Genomic DNA, 16,924 nt, shown 5'->3' on the forward strand with positions numbered 1-16,924 from the left:
CAGGGGCACTACGCTGAATTACGTACAGTATCCGCTGCGAGTGCTGGAGGAGGGGTACTGGACGCCCCCACCGGGGAGTGACCGGGGATCGCCGCCCGGAGGAGGGTAAGTATAAACCACACCACCCTGCTCCCAGTGCTGCCTCCTGTATTATCACGACTCCGGCTACGCTGACAATGTAGCTTAGCCTACGTTGAAAACGTAGCGTAGCCGGGCGCTGTGATAATACACAAGTACCCAAAAATGTACGATAACAACGTGTTAAAGCAGCAGGCCCAAACAATCTAGATTACTGGGACTATCTATAAGAACAAGCTGGCCAACTACAATTTTTCTTTGGTTTGCTTTTTCAGTCTGCTCTTCTTTATAGTTCTGTACATTGTTGTGCGAGTACTATTGCAACTACAATAACACGGCACATGATGTAGTGAGCAGAGAGGCTTTGGAACACCACTCTTAGTGGTCTGTCATATTTAACACCCCCCCCCCCCATGCTATCAAATCTTAAACTGCAGCAATATGTGTCTGAGAGAGGTTTTGAAAAAGAGACAATGATTGTAGGACAGCTGAGAATGTATGTTTAAAAATGTACTTCACTTGCAATTTAAAGAAAAGGGAAAGCACTCCATTGGGATTGGCTTTGCTGGGATATGGGGCCACTGCTTTAAGAAGAAACCCTACATATCAGCCATAATATCACCTTAATGAAGGTTATGGATATTCGCTTTATCTCCGTTTCTGAAACGTGCACATACATTTTGCTTAGTAACAGTTAAATAAAGCTCTGTGCTGTCAGGTAAGCTACCAGGTATGGATTTCGTAAAGGACAGCTATGACATAAAGCAGGGTAAGGCAGTACCTGTGTTTTAATACTGACAAAGCAAAAGCGAATTATTTTACACATTGAAAGCAAACAAATATATACAGAGAAATTTATAAATCATCTTTGGTCTTCTAAACATATCATAAAACTTTTTTATGCCAATGTCATTTTTCTTCTATCGATAAAGAAATTACAGCATTGATCATGGAACTGATCTTAACGAAGAAAAGAACTTGATACATTATGCATCTTATATTAAAAAGAAAAAAAACAAACAAAATGACACATGTAATCTGGACATAACAGATTACTAAAGTGCTCAGAGCTGTAAGGTAAGTGGCTGTACTAACAAAGCTATTCCTATCGTATAGATGAACGGTGCGGGCGCAGAGCATCATCAGTACCCACCAAAGGGAAAAATGCAGCTGAGACCGGAACGGATAGTCTATGTGTGCTATGTGATAGGTGGAAGGCCAGAAGCTGTGGTAGAACACCAGTGCAGTCAGTGGTCAAACCGTGCAACCTACACACAGGAAACTGCTGACTGCACTGAAGGCATAATCGGGTGGCACAGGCATTATTAATAGATTCCAGAGTCTTAGCAATAACTAATCACCCCAGGACCATGGATATACTAATGCACTTATCATAGGGGTACTAGTCCTGGTTATAAGCTAGACTGGTGTTTGCCAAACTGGGTGCAGTTGGTCATCGTTCAGGACCAGAAACATTTGGATTATGTGTGCCGTGAAAAAAAAATGCGGCTACTCTAGGGAGCGGTGATTCATGAAAGCGTAAAGCATCACTGCAGCCAGACATGATCGCACTATACAATTACTGATCTTTGCATTAGTACTTAGTGGAGATCACAGGTGACACTTAAGGCTTGAACACAGATCCGCTTTTCCGGGCATCAATAATGCACTGAGTGGGGAGGCGACATAACCTGCCCATACTTAACCCTTTGAATGCCAAGTGAGTGTCAACAAAGGTGTGAAAATTGTCAAGCAAGCATTTTTTAGTGATAATAATGACCTGTAACTTATACAGGAAATAAAATAGTTTTTTCCCCTTTTAAAAAAAAAAATTCATATATGGCATTCAGATGGCATTTATAGCGGATGTCTTAAATATCTCTAACAGACGTTGGCACGAAAATATATATATATATATATATATATATATATATATATATATATATATACATACATACACACACACATACATACATATACACACACACACACACACACACAGACATACATATACACATACATACACACACACACACACACACACACACACACACACACACACACACACACACAGCAAAAGTACAAAGCATTCAGAGTGGGTGCTAGATGAACCAAGAATGTAGCTCTGTATGTGCTATAGCCTTGTTCCAGTAGTTCATCCAGTGTTATCACTAAATGAAAAGAGCACGTGTGACCTTACGGGATGGATGATCAGATTCCGGTATCATTTCTGATTCCGAATACCTTTGCCTTAACCAATCAAGGAGACGTTTCAATGACCACAGAGAAGTTCTTTAGACTGAAGACCTATTTCAGTGTCATATCTGGCTTGGGCACACAGACTAGAATTCCTGTGCCTAAATAAGTCTGGGATGTGATAACATTAATGTAACACAGAAATGACAAGTATTAACGGCAGCTTCTCACCTTACGCAATGGATAGCTTTGCCATTATTTTGTTGCACATTACTTTAATGCAATTTAAACGCATTTGACATACCCAGCTAAATAAGATTGCTCCGCTAGTAAAGTTCCACCTGATTGATTTGTCGGACACATCCGAGAATTCGAATATAAGAGTGACACCAAATGATTAAGAGCTGCACTATTTAAGAGGTACTTGTGAACATCATGGTTGACCATTACCGTAGGTCAGCAGCACAAAATTCATTCCATGTGTATTTTGGGGTTTTGAAGGAAATCTATTAAAAAAAAATTGGTGTAGAAAACATTCACATATTCAGTCCATATAACAGTAAGTATTTGAGGTCTTACAAATATGGGGAAAAAAGTGTGTGCCACCTGGATTGTACAATTATATTGGTCCCATCCATAAACATTTTAGTGGAAAAGACGCGCTTGGGAAGAAAATGAAAAGCGGATTAGCAAAAGGAAGAAAAAAAAAATAAATAACATTAAAAAATCCATTTGTACCGTTTAAAGAAGATAGTCCTGAACTGCCTGGTGTGTCTAGTTCGGGGACAAGCGATACTTGTGGGTTGAGGCAGGGTTTCTCAACAATCACTGTACCAAGTCTTGTAACACTGGCAAATGTACTTCTCAGCTGGGTCACAAGATCACGCCGTGTGGTTCAGCTGGGATCCCGCATACAGTACAGCTCTGACCACTCTTCGACAACCCAGTCTTTTGAGTGGTGTGTCCCCACAAGTCTCTGCAGCCTGGCTGAAAATACAGAACTCCAGGGTATGTGTGGGAGAAACAACATAGGTAGCATCTGTCCTATGCCAAGCACTGCCTGCAGTGTCAATGTCAGAGGCCAGAATAAACCATTTTCTCTGGCTGAGAAAAGATGCCATTCCTATTTTCTCACGTTTCCCAGCTACTTGTAACCAGGATATTATTGTCGTTTAAACTTGTATTGCAGGAGTAGTTCCTGCCAAGTGGCTGCAGGGTCTCCAGGCCCTGGCTGTGATGGAGAATGGTCCGTTGGCATGACTTTCTTCCAGTTTCCCATATTCTGGCACTGCTAAGAGCCTTTGCCCACAATTGGATTCTCTCTGCAAGGAAATAACAGAAAATACATTTATAGCAGTTTGCGTTTACTAAATCATTTATGGAGGTGGGGGACCGAGCCCATGCACCACTGCAATCCGGATCCCTACGCTTAGCTCAGGGCTAGAGATGTATATACAGAGGATGAGCAGGCAGCTAACGAGCAGGTCACATTTACACTGACCTCCACTATGTATTGGTAACTCATCAGTATGAGAAGAACGCTGCAGATAAGACGCTCGGAATTTTCCCATAAGAACGCTGTGTACCTCACGTGATACTTTGCAGCTGAGCAGGCATTTGGCTCATCTCCAATCATTGCCCGATTATTTCAGGTTTGTGGCATTAAATTATAATACATCTGTATTTATATGGTATTGCATTCATGGTTAAAATATATTTTTGCCATGCTGTTTACTGCTTATATTAAAGAAGCCAGACTAGTCCCTTATTCAGATCTGATCGCAGAACAAATTTGTTCTCACAATGGGCAAAACCATGTGCACTGCAGATGGGGCAGATGTAACATGTATAGAGAGAGTTAGATTTAGGTGCCTTATTTATTTTCTGTGCAGAGTAAATACTGGCTGCTTTATTTTTACACTGCAATTCAGATTTCAGTTTCAACACACCCCACCCAAATGTAACTCTCTCTGCACATGTTACATCTGGCCCACCTGCAGTGCACATGTTTTTTCCCATTTTGAGAACAAATTTGTACTGAATCTGTTGTGCTATATAAGAAACTGTAAATAAAAATACTGTGATCAGATCTGAATAAGGGCCTATATCAGGCATTTCCAAACTATGGCCCTCCAGCTATTGTGAAACTACACATCCCAGCATGCCTTGCCATGGATTTAGCATTCCCTAATAGCAAAACTGTTGCAAAGCATGATGGGACTTGTAGATTCACAACAGCTGGAAGGCCATAGTTTGGACATGCCTGGCCTATATACAGATGTGTCCTCATACACTGTTCCTATAGTTGTACCAAACGTCCCTTTTCAGCATGCCAGGTCCCCTGTGACTCATCTTGGGCACAGAGTCTTTTTCTTTCGAATGTGCATCTTAAGGTGTGTGTATAGGCAAGCGATGAGCGCTGCTGCGCACTCCCGCAACATTGCGGGGAAAGCCGCTCATCTGCTGGTAATACCAGCAGATGAGCGGCTTTCAGCACGGCTTTGCATAGCGCTCCACTCACTCCGTCGGTGCTTGGCCGGAGGAAAGCCGCTCAGTGTGTATGCACTGAGCAGCTTTCCCCCCAGTGATGAATGCGATCATCGCTGTCCATTCACACTGGGCATAGTCCCCCAGTGTGTATGGACCTTTATTCACAATGCGAACAATATGATTATGTGAAACAATCTGTGTGCGACTGAGTCTGAATCAGTATACAATGCATCACCACCGACTTTTGTTCTGTTGTGTTGTGTTTTGTGTACAGATTCCGACTCCATCGCACAAGTGTTGCATATCCAGTTAACTCTACATATAGATTTTTCAATAGTTATCTCTTATTTAATACATTCTAATAACATCCACATTGCAGAGACTGTGACAGCCATATACTCACTGGCTGCCATATTTTGCACTGGTGGAGCCTTTTTTGTATTTCTCATGAGTTTCGTTCAGACTCCCAATAATGGTTTTGATCTGCTGGAGGGTTTTGAATGTTTTCACAGAATCTTCTATGGTGAAGTGGTATTCACTGTGCTCCTGTGGGCCCTGGTAGACAGACATACTCCCACAGGCCTCTGGAAGAAAAATGGATCATTTATTCAAAAACACCTGGATTTCAATGCCTAACAAAAAGAAATCCCTCCGCAGTGTATATATTGGCAGCTTGACAGGCCAGTGACCCTTATAAAAACAAGGGGAATCAGTTCAGTTCTAGGTCCCGTGACTCTTATCTCATATATCAGTAATTTTCAACCTTTTTAAAAGGCAAACCATCACTTTTTTTTTTTTTTAAATCAACAGATAACCGACATCCCGCCCCCAGTAATTCCGAACAATGTTTCCGACACCCATCCCCCCAGTAATTCCACACAATGCTATGGACACTACCAACACCACCACCACCCCAGTGTTCCCACACAATGCTGCCGACACTGCCAGCCCCAGTAATTTCACATAATCCTGCAGACCCCACCAACAGTAATACCACACAATGCTGCAGACCCCACCACCACCTGTAATACCACACAATGCTGCCAAAACCACCACCCCCAGTAATACCACACAAAGCTGCCAACCCCACCCCCCACCTCGGCAAAATGCACTTTTAATAGGTGGACATCTGCAGAGTATATTTTAATAAGATTGGATGTTTTATGTGTTTTAGAAGTGAGAAATATGTTTAAGTAATCTCTGTTAGATGTGAACCCTTGACCCGGAAATAATTAGGAGAAGAGTTCTTTAAATAGAATCAGTGCACAGTATACTGCCTGAGGAAGGGAGACAAGTCTCCCGATACCCGTTGCAGCGAAAGTCTGGAGTGTGCATTATTGCAGAGAAGTTTTTCCAGTGCTGGTGTAATTTTGGGAGACCTGGAGGCCTGGTGTTTTGTCCGGAGAAACCCAGGCAATACCATAAAGACTATCTTACAGGCACTTGAATCGACAAACATCTGGTAAACTGCCACCTGCACCTGAGCAAATTTTAATTAAAATATTTTAACATATTGTTATATGTAATACATTTCCTATATATTTTAGACATAATGGACAGATGTATTAAGCCTTAACAAGAGATAAATGCCAGGGTGATAAAGAGAGGTAAACATCCAGCCAATCACCTGCTAACTGCCATGGTACAGGCTGTGTTTGAAAAAAGTCAGTAAAGAGCTGATTGGCTGGACGTTTATCTCTCATTGGGGTGGATTTATCATTGTGAGGCTAATGTTCGTTAAGGGCGCAGGTATTTTTCTCCACTTTTGCGCAGTGAAGCGTACCTGTTTAATGCCCTTATTTACGAATATGTGTGCGCACGTTATGGGAGTGCGTTATCACTGACCTGTGGTGATACGCCTCCTCCCATAACGAAGGGGGAACCTCCGGCCGGCGGTGTCTTCTGCGCATGCACCGGATACCTTGGTCTCGCGTTGTGTATCCGGCACATGCGCAGTTTTCCGCTTGCTGATCTCCGGCGTCTGCAAATTCAAACTGCGCATGCGCCGGGTAATGTTCGCCGGGGATGCTGTGTACCCGGCGCATGCGCAGTTTGAATTTGCAGACGCCGGAGACAAGCAAACGGCGAAAAAGAGAGCAGGAGAGCCCCGCAGCGCCGGAAAAAAGTGGCGAAGTCTGGAGGGCGCAGACTGCATCACCGCGGACATAAAGAAGATTCTTACATAAGGTAACGCATAAGCGCCCTGTACAGAAAAATGTACAAGCGCTATGCCTGCGCCCCCGCACCGCCGCCGCTATTCCACCCGTCAAACGGGTTTCATAAATAATGGGAAGCGCTATCCCCTGCTATAGCGCAGGAGGATAGCGCACATACCCCTCAGCGCACCGTAATAAATCCACCCCTTTATCTCTTGTGAAGGCTTAATACATCTGCCCCATTATACCATATCTGGTTCATCTCTGTTCTATGATTCCTGAACGCATAATTTTAAACGGAAGCGCATGTGGGGCGATGACTATATAAGATAAGGGAAGTCTTGTTTCATTTATTCTCCGATATCTATCCTTAACCTATCTCCTTGTACTGTATACATTGATTGGGAAGGTGGAGTGTGAGTGCCCCCATCTACATATATGTATCAGCACACAAAATCACCTTTAATCCTTTATTCACAAAAGTAAAAGCGGAGTCTATGCAGACTTTTTCCTATAGAACACTGTGGTGAGAAAATTGATTGGACGGATGAAAAATGACCCCATATAAATGCAGGGATTTTAGGGCGTCTATAATATTGACTGCTACCTCCGTCATAGGGCCGTCGTCTGGAAATAAAGAACCAGCAGAAGCCAGAGTAGAGTTGCAAGGGTGAGCAGGGCAGGCAGAGCTGGAGACGAGATTGGCGGGGATGAACAATAGTGTATTTCTATTATAATAAGTTCCCCCACCTTCTGTAGCAGACAAAAAGGAGCAAAATATTTATACAATACAATGTGTTATTGAGGAAATGGAATATACTGTTAGGACCTGAAAAGGCAAACTCGCATACAGTAACACCCAAATGAAAAGCACAGTAATAAACACAGTACCGAAGAACATGTGGCTTAAATGTATAGCAGCGGTAAACAGTCACAACCACAAGACATCAACATGAACAGCCAGACAGGTCAGCAATGAGTTAGCAGGTACTCGCAGCACACATTCAAAGGAAAAGTAGAAAGGGTATGTGGACAAACAGCTTTACTAGAATCAGGGGCGTGACTAGAATTTTGTGGGCCCCACCACTACTGTAAAGAGAGGGGGGCCTCAGGGAGAGACAGGGGGGTATATACAGTGTCGTTTCGGCACACTATGATGGCGAGCAGTGCCTATTGCTCACCGTCATAGCCCGCCCTCAGTATTTAACACCCCCTCCTTCCACTCGCCATTTCCACCTTGTTGATTCTAAAAAGTGAGGTAGAAATGGCGAATGCAGCTGTCAAAATAACGAGGCTTGCAAAATATGTAGCGGCTCGCTGCATTAGCAGTGAACCTCGTCATTCGGGGGAGATCCTCACCGTCCTCTGACAGCGAGGATTTTTCCGGAACATAGAATAGGGCAATCCTCACTGAAAACAAGCCATCCTCGCCATACAAGTCCCCTCACTGGCCACATTGAATATACCCCAGGGAGTGAGAGAGGGTGTAAGAGAGAAAGGGGGAGAGACCTACTGTAGAGTGAAAAGGGGTGTCAGGGAAAGAAGGAGCAGAGACAGATAGTGAGAGGGTGTCAGAGAGAGAAAGGGGGAGAGACAGGGACTGAGTAGGAGAGAGACAGGGAGTGAGAGGAACTGTGAGTGTGGGGAAAGAAAAGGGGGAGAGAGAGAGAGAGAGAGAGAGAGAGAGAGAGAGAGAGAGAGAGAGAGAGAGAGAGAGAGAGAGAGAGAAGAAAGACTAGGACAGAGAATATAAAAAGAGTGAGATGAAAATGAGGAGTGAAAAAGGGTTTAGAGAAAGAAGGGGCAGGGAGAAAAAGAGGCGAGAGGGGGAGCAGGGGAGAGAGAGAGAGAGAGAGAGAAGGGGTAAAGAAAAAAAAGGAGACAGCAGGGGAGAGAAACAAAGGGAATGGGGAGAAAGTGAAAAGGGGGGAGGGGTGAGAAAAGGAGGAGGGGAAGAGTTAGAGGGAGGAAGGGTAGTGGGGCAAAGGGAAAAGGGTGGTGAGATAGGAGGTCAGAGAGGGGGAGGAAAGGGGGGGTTAGGGGAGAGAATAGGATGGAAAGCAGGGGCTTGAAAGAGTTGTACCAGGAATATTCCCCTCTCCCCTCCTCACCAGCCGTCAACACCAAGTCTACCATTCCCTGGCGCGTCTCATTGGCTCTCCGGGTCTCCTGCAAGTTGCAAGGGCAGCCACCAATCTCTTGTGAGCTGGGACTCCTGCAAGAAGTGCGGAGCCCCGGGCTCCTCCTTCTCTTTGAGCTCCCGCAGGCGGGCAGTTGCCGCTCTACCTGTACACCAGGACTCCTGCAAATGGAGCAGGCAAGCGCCGCTCTCCTGTGTGCCGGGGCTCTTGTTCCCACCGCTTGCCCCAAAAATAAAAAAAAATGGGAAATAATCAAAAGGATGCAGGGGCTTTGACTTGTCCCGAAGCCAAGGAAGGTGTAGAGAAAGCCAAAATCATGGCTCAGCAGTGAGATGAATAATGTTCAGACGGAGGCCCTCTTCTCCAACTATATCCAGCCTAGCAAGGGGTTTTCTCAACTTCTTCACATACTAAGATTTTAACGAATATATGTGCACTGAACTAAAGGAGACAGGAGTGGAATTGCAAGCTAAGTACTAATCAAGCAGTGCCAGATTTCTGCAACTACCAGTCAAAATGTACAATGTACGTATGTGGGGTGTAGGTCAGTTGTAGCCTGCAGGGGAGAGGGGCAGAGGTTATTTTTGTGAACATGTTTACCTTCCATCTTCTGCAGCTTTGGCATGCTTATGCTGAAGAGGGAATAGATCTTCTCACACTCGCGGTCTCCGTCTATATCTATCGCCACGTCAGCTGGAACATCTCTGTAGTGAAGACACGACAGGCACTTAGTTCAGGGGAAGGCATTGTACCCAAGCACAGAACACTCTGACACACAGCTGCTGGACACTGATACGGTGCCATCAACGACGTGATGGAAGCCAGAAGCTTTCACATCATCCAACTCCAAGTTCCAGACCAGAGTGAACTAAGCATTATATTGTGCAATATAAATCTTTAAAAAGGCGTATAAAGGAAAAATGCCACCTTCCAAAACAGGTCATGTATATATCTTCTGTGCTCAATTCCTTAATAGGATAAGCAAACATGTCCTCCCCTTTGGTGACTAATTAATAAAGATTGCGCATAATCACCGATTTAAAAAGTAAATTCCCCCATCCACTAGAGCAAGGTATGGCGGCGGCCAGGCTGCGCAGCATGACCCCTGACATCACGTCACGCTGCACAGCATGGCCACCACCATGCCGCTACAGCACACTGTTCTGAACTCGGTCGCCTGGCCACACGCCCGCTGTGTTGCTCCCAGTCGCATGTCCGCTGTGCAGTTCCTAGCCGCCCGCCCGCCCGCTGTGAAGCTCCCAGCAGCCCGCCCGATCCTATGAGCGTATTCAGAGTTTGCCTGGTCATTTGTATTATGCTTAGACAAAATAAAAGCTACTAAAACCCGTAGACACATCAATATTTAATACTAACACCGTGCAAGGGCTGCAGCCTTCGGAGCTTTCAGGGGACGCCTTGCAGCAGAGCCAGGCGCCATTTAAGAAAGCAGAGGGATGATATCTGCTGAGTCTTCTATGATTGCGTCTGCTTACTCTACTCAGCACCTCTATCCATTCACTGGCTTCCACACAGTTGCTGGCCTGGATGTACAGGGGCTTCTCACCATAAATCACCTGGAACATCTGTGAAACAACAAAGGAAGGATTACAGTAGAGCGGTCACGGACTTTCCAACGACAGAAGGCAGATGGCGAAGTAGTAAGACTACCGTGCTGTTCAATCATGCATTATAATAGGCGGATATGAAATGCAATCTAGTAATACTGATATGGGGAGGATAAATTACTTACATTGTTCTTGCTAAAGGCACTTTCATCCAGCTTCTCAACAGCCAGGATACTTTTAATGGCAAGGCGGAACATTGGATCTTTATCTGTTAAAGATAACCAGATTACTACGATACCTAGGTCATCAATATAATGCAGATGTTCAGCCACTGTGCCGAGGCGCCATCTCTCGCAGCAACACAACATATTGCCACAGACTGTAGGTCAGATAACAAGGTGAAAAGGGAAAGACAAGTAGGTCTGAGAGGAAGAAGATAAACTACAATACAGGGACAAAGACGTACAGATGGAGCGCCACTCAGCCAGCATCGGGGCTAGCCAGAATGGCACTCTGACTGGGACAGTTTTTGGAAGGCGGGGGGGACTGTGAGGTCCGTCGGAAGGGAACCCGCGAGCGTCTCGTGCGCGCACGTCCCCTTTCCGGTGGTTGGCGGATCGCCATGGCTCCATCTGTAAGTAGTATACACACGGTGCGATTTACTCTGTATTCAAATCCTAACTTGATCAAATCGCACAGTGCCTTGTACACATTCAATTTAGACTATATAGTACAGATCTGGGTACTTATGTAGTATCTGGGCGCCCGATTTAGAAATCGGGTCGGATCGGGCACATCGCATGCGACCATCGGATGCGATGCGATGACCCGATTTTTCCATAGGAATCAATGTTAAAATGGACTGAGTCCATTTTAACATGGAATTCAATGGGAAAAAGGGGTCCTTTTCATACCCCTACTATCCAAGTGGGCATGGAGTTGGATATAAACCTGTGGCGAGTGTAGCGAGCCCGAAGCGTGGCGAGCATAGCGAGCCCCGCGAGGGGACACAGAATACCGTTCGCTCGCCACGCTTCGGGCTCGGTGGCTCGCTACGCTCGCCACAGGTTTATATCCAACTCCATGCCCACTTGGATAGTAGGGGTATGAAAAGGACCCCTTTTTCCCATTGAATTCCATGTTAAAATGGACTCAGTCCATTTTAACATTGATTCCTATGGAAAAATCAGGTCATCGCATCGCATTGCATCCAATGGTCGCATGCGATGGGATGCGATTTCGCATCGCATCTGATTGTATGCCTTAACTTAAGGCATACAATCAAAAAATCGGGCGCCCAGATACTACATAAGTACCAAGATCTGTACTATATAGTCTTGCCTGCACAGTCTATTTTTCTATTAAACTTCAATGCCGCGGGAACGTGCATCGCGATCGAATGCGGCTAAAAGCATTCGATTTTGATTCGATTTTGCTAACATAAGCAAAATGGAATAGAAAAATAGACCAAATCGAACCGTATGTACGCCACATTACAGTACTGCTAGGTACAGAGACTATCAAACAGGAAGACATTCACATGGACAGAATCACAGGTACCTCGAATAACAAATGAAAAAAAATGATTGGACAAATAAATGATTGATATACAGGTTTTAGATTATAGACATAACACATAATCATAGTGCTGGATTATATTAATGGCATTCAGTATTGAAGTATTGCTGTGAAATGACTAAGTCACGTTTTGAATAAGGGCCAGATGTATCAAGCTTCAAACAGTGATAAAATGGGGAGTGAGAACAACCAACCAATCAGCACCTACCTCTCATTTTATTTAAACCCAGCACGTAACATGGCAGTTAGGAGCTGATTGGCTGGCTGTTTATCAATCTCCATTTTTATCACATTATGATGCTTGATACATCTGGCCCTAAGGGGTAGATGTATGAAGCAGTGATAAGGGAGGAGAAGTGATAAAGTGCCTGGTACTTGATCACCGGCCAATCAGTTCATGACTGTTAAGTAACAGGCTGGGTTTAAAAAAGGACAGTCATGCGCTGATTGTACCAGCCACTTTATCACTTCTCCTCCCTTATCACTGCTTCGTGCATCTACCCCGGCCTAAGTGATTCTGCATAATATTCTTCACTGGCAATAAGACTTTATACTATTTATGGATTAATACCAATTACTGCTTTATTTTGAGCTATAATTCATATGACAACTGACTAATTGTCTAAATTAATTCATTTTTTTTCGTTTTAATCGAGTTACAAAACGTGACTTAGTGATTTCACTGCAATACTTCAATACTGGATGCAATGAATAAAATCCAGCACTGTGATTATGTGTTATGTCTAGAACAGGCATGTCCAAACTGTGGATAACATGTACCTTTTTGTTTCTGGTATGTAAATTCGCGACTCGTTAGAGAAAACCAGCGTTTCTTAAAATTCTTCTTCCCAATTCGGTTTCGGCCCTGTGCCCGTTTATACATCTCTCTTTTGGAAAAGGGGAGAAACAGATTGATGTACAACTCAATGTGGCAGCAATAATTCTGCTATCTCTAGATTGACCACATTTGTCAATGTTTTACTAAGGACCTGCCCCCCTGTCCCCCCACTCCTATTCCTCAGACCTCAACCTAGCACCAACTGTAACAGGATTGCATTACATGTCTAGGCATACATCTGTGGTCGGTCATGCTGCCAAAAAGTGTGTTTTAAAAAAGCATGAGATAATGAATTACAGAGAGTAGGGATGGAGAATGCTGTAGACAAAATACTATGGGGAGACTGTAATGCTGGGTACACACCAGGACGACGAGGGTCTGATCCCATCAATCTAGATCCAATTCCGACCAATTGGATGTTGATTGGGCCCTTTTCTGTCCTGTTCTGATCCGATCCCAATCGGATGCGCGGCCCCGCGGGTCGGTCGTTATTCAGATCCTACCTGCAGCAGGTAGGATCTGAAAATGACCATACACATCGTGAGCGGGTCGTACGCTCCGCGTGATTGTCAGCGGGTCGGACGAGACACTGACGACCCGCTCAGGAAGTGTATCGTGTGCGGGTCGTTCTGGTGTGTACCAGGCATAAGTGTCTATTATTTGTAATAATGGTGGTTTTATTCCAATTTTCCTGCAACCTGCAAAATTGCTGTATGTAACAGAGGTTTAATAGGCAGAGACCTAGGGGAGTATGCAATCTGGGATCACGGCTGTCGATCCCCGCTGACATCCGTGATCCTGGCTTGTTTGCTGTCTGATCGACCGCAGAATGCCAGGCAGGATTCAATGTCTCACCTGCCGCTCGGCGCAAAGGGGGCAATGTCTCGCCTGCCGCTCGGCGCAAAGGGGGTGTGGCCCGTTCTGCCGTGATCCCGCATCAATGCTGTCGCTAAAGACAGCACTGAATAGGGAGCCGCCGCTATTTCCCACATCGGAAATAGCGGCAGCACATTGCATACCCCCTAAACGTCAAACAGAAGTCTTTGCACGATTTTCTCGGTTTTCTGAATACCAATTGCTAAAAATATATAAGTGCCGTTCACAAGTCACCTCCAAACCTGCATAGGCTGAAGGAAAGAAAAACTTTTAACAATATATGCGTCTCTGGCTGGTGAGATCACTGTAACCTGGCCTATCATATTGGAGGTACTGTAGAAGGATAAATGAAAAGCATAGCACTCCCTTATCTTCTCTACAATAGGTCCATGTTATTCAGCATCAGATCCAGTGTTCCAGGCAGTGAGGTGGGTGAACAAACAGAGACACTACATTTATGTTCTATAAAATGGGCACTAATGTATAATTAACTTTCTCCTTCATACTTCATGGCAGCCATTACATTGGGTTTATCCCCCTCTCTCTCCCAATTAGACAGGTAGTTTTTTCTCCCTAGGATCCGACTCCTCCTCTTCCTCATGCTATATAACTGAGCACCTCCCCTTAAACCATAGTCTTTTTCCTGTCTCCTCTATCTGTGAACAGGTAGTTAGCTTAGAGTCAGGGTATTAGGAAAGCCTGGCAGCGAGGGGTGGCGGTGCCTTACCCTATATATGTGATCCAGGGCCGGCGGCATGGATCAGTGCTCACTGATGGGTTGGCGGTGCCTATAACCCTAAAGGAAAACTTTCACAGGATGATCCTGTGGGACTCACTAGATGGAGCCTGAAGGTGCGGTGGCCAGGGCATGTGCGGTGAGTCCGGAGCACTTAAGAGGCGGCATGGCGGGCTCAGCGGCATCCAGCGTGGTCACTGTGCCTGGCATCTGTTTCTAGCTGTTTGGACAGCAGACGCCGGGGGGGGAAGTGACGCGTGCTTCCGGCGCGCGGTCTGCGGCTCATAGGCAGACCGCGTGCGTTCCAGGATACAGGAAGTATCCAGCGCTGCCTTACTCTGCGTCCTGTATGGCAATGGACGACGGGGAGGAAGTGACGCGCATTCGGCGCGTCAGCACGTGGCCTGCGTTCCATCGCAGGTCGCGTGCGTTCCACAGTACCGGAAGTACCGGTATATATAGCGCCTGGCCGGTGTAACAGGCGCTGCTGCATTTTATCTGCTAAACGTGGATGTTACACAGCTCTGCAATATGGAGGAAGCCGCTCCTAATGTGGATATACCGCTGCCCAGGTAAGTCCTCAGTGAGGACTGGTTATTTACTTATGCTGAGGTGGAAATTAGTTAGTCTATCTTTCTTTTTGTTTTAGTGTGTCTGTAGTTACCAAAAAGAAGACAGCTAAAAAGAAGTTGGATAAGATTTGCCCGGAGTGTGACAAGTCATTTACGGGAGAGAATGTATTGTGTAAAAATTGTCTTCAAAAGAAAGAAGCTTCTTCAGTGTCTAATCAGATCTCAGAGCTTAGAGAATGGATGGAGAAAAATTTTGTTTCTAAGAAAGAGTACACTAGCAATAAGAGGTCTAGGTCTCAGACCAGTTTGGATTTAGACGATGACTGTGGGTCAGTAGTGGCCGGGTCTGATGACGGCTCAGGTGGCTCCACGGCCGAGTCTGGAGAAGTGGTTGAAGACGAGCGTCTGTTTGATCTAGGTTTGGTGGAAGTGGTACTAAAGAACCTGTATAAAACCTTGAATTATAAGCAGCCAGTTAAAACAGAATTGGATACATTATTCGAGGACAGATCAAGGAAAGGCAGATGCTTTCCGGTCCATAAAGTTGTCAAGGATATATTGATAAAAGAGTGGAATAATGTGGACAAGCGGGTCGGGTCCTTCAAGAGGGTTGATAAGATGTTTCCTATAGAAGATGAGGACTTTTTAAAATGGAGCGGTGTGCCCAAAATAGACACATCCGTTTCTGAAGTTACTACCCGCACGACTATTCCGTTAGAAGACGGTGCTTCTTTAAAGGACCCTATGGAAAAGAGGATGGAGAGTGCTCTGAAACGGCTGCACATATCTACCTCTGTGTCTATTAAGTCGGGCGTAGCCATAGCTTCTCTGTCTCGAGCATTACGTATATGGTGTGCGGCATTACAAGATGATATGCAGGACAGAACCTCCCGGGATCATATGAGCAAAAGCTTGGCTCAGATACAAATGGCTGTAGATCATGGGTCCTCAAACTGCGGCCCTCCAGATGTTGTGAAACTACAAATCCCAGCATGCCTTGCCACAGTTTTGCTATAAGGGAGTGTTAAAACTGTGGCAAGGCATGCTGGGATTTGTAGTTTCACAACATCTGGAGGGCCGCAGTTTGAGGACCCATGCTGTAGATTATGTCTGTGAGGCTTCTTTAGACATGTTGGATTTCTCAGCCAAATCCCTGACTTCAGGGGTAGTGGCCAGAAGAGCGCTCTGGCTAAAGTCATGGTCGGCGGATTCACACTCTAAGAATAAGCTTGCTACGCTTCCATATGAGGGTGCTTTTCTCTTTGGGAGTAAGCTCGACCAAATGATTCAGAGGATGTCGGGGGGTAAATCTGTTAGGTTACCCCAGGATAGGAGGGGTAGATTTAATTCCTACTCTAACAGGCAGTCATATAGACAGGCCAGATCATACAGGCCAGGTAGGCCTTTTCGTGACAAATACGCCTCGGGTACGTCACGGGCATTTTTTCGCCAATACATTAAAAAGAGAGGCGAAAGCTCTGGTACAACTCAGAAGCAGTGACGCCAGAGGGCAAATTCCAGTAGCAGGAAGACTTCTGGAGTTTGCTCACGTCTGGGAACAGAACGTCTCGGACAAATGGGTCTTAGAGATAGTATCTCAAGGTTACCAGTTAGAATTTCTGTCAAAGCCAAGATTGGCAAGATTTTTAAGTTCCAAACTTCCCCTATCAGAAACAGAAAAGGAAGTGTTGAAGTCAA

The 16,924-nt window shown here is 45.2% G+C and overlaps 1 protein-coding gene across 2 annotated transcripts in view; it reads right to left on the reverse strand.

The window, feature by feature from the left end:
• Positions 1-848: 848 nt before the first annotated feature.
• Positions 849-16,924, reverse strand: part of RASA2 (RAS p21 protein activator 2) — a 155,624-nt gene continuing 139,548 nt past the window's right edge. For both annotated transcript variants that reach the window (XM_083178322.1, XM_083178321.1), the window contains exons 19-24: positions 12,985-13,091; positions 10,812-10,894; positions 10,436-10,644; positions 9,662-9,765; positions 5,168-5,348; positions 849-3,596 (exon numbers count right to left, since the gene is read on the reverse strand). In XM_083178322.1, the coding sequence (XP_083034448.1) occupies positions 3,566-3,596; positions 5,168-5,348; positions 9,662-9,765; positions 10,436-10,644; positions 10,812-10,894; positions 12,985-13,091 (715 nt within the window). In that variant the 3' untranslated portion in view covers positions 849-3,565. The remainder of the gene's footprint in view (positions 3,597-5,167; positions 5,349-9,661; positions 9,766-10,435; positions 10,645-10,811; positions 10,895-12,984; positions 13,092-16,924) is intronic.

Source organism: Crinia signifera, chromosome 3, assembly GCF_055691185.1.
Source record: "Crinia signifera chromosome 3, ASM5569118v1, whole genome shotgun sequence".
NCBI lineage: Eukaryota > Metazoa > Chordata > Amphibia > Anura > Myobatrachidae > Crinia > Crinia signifera.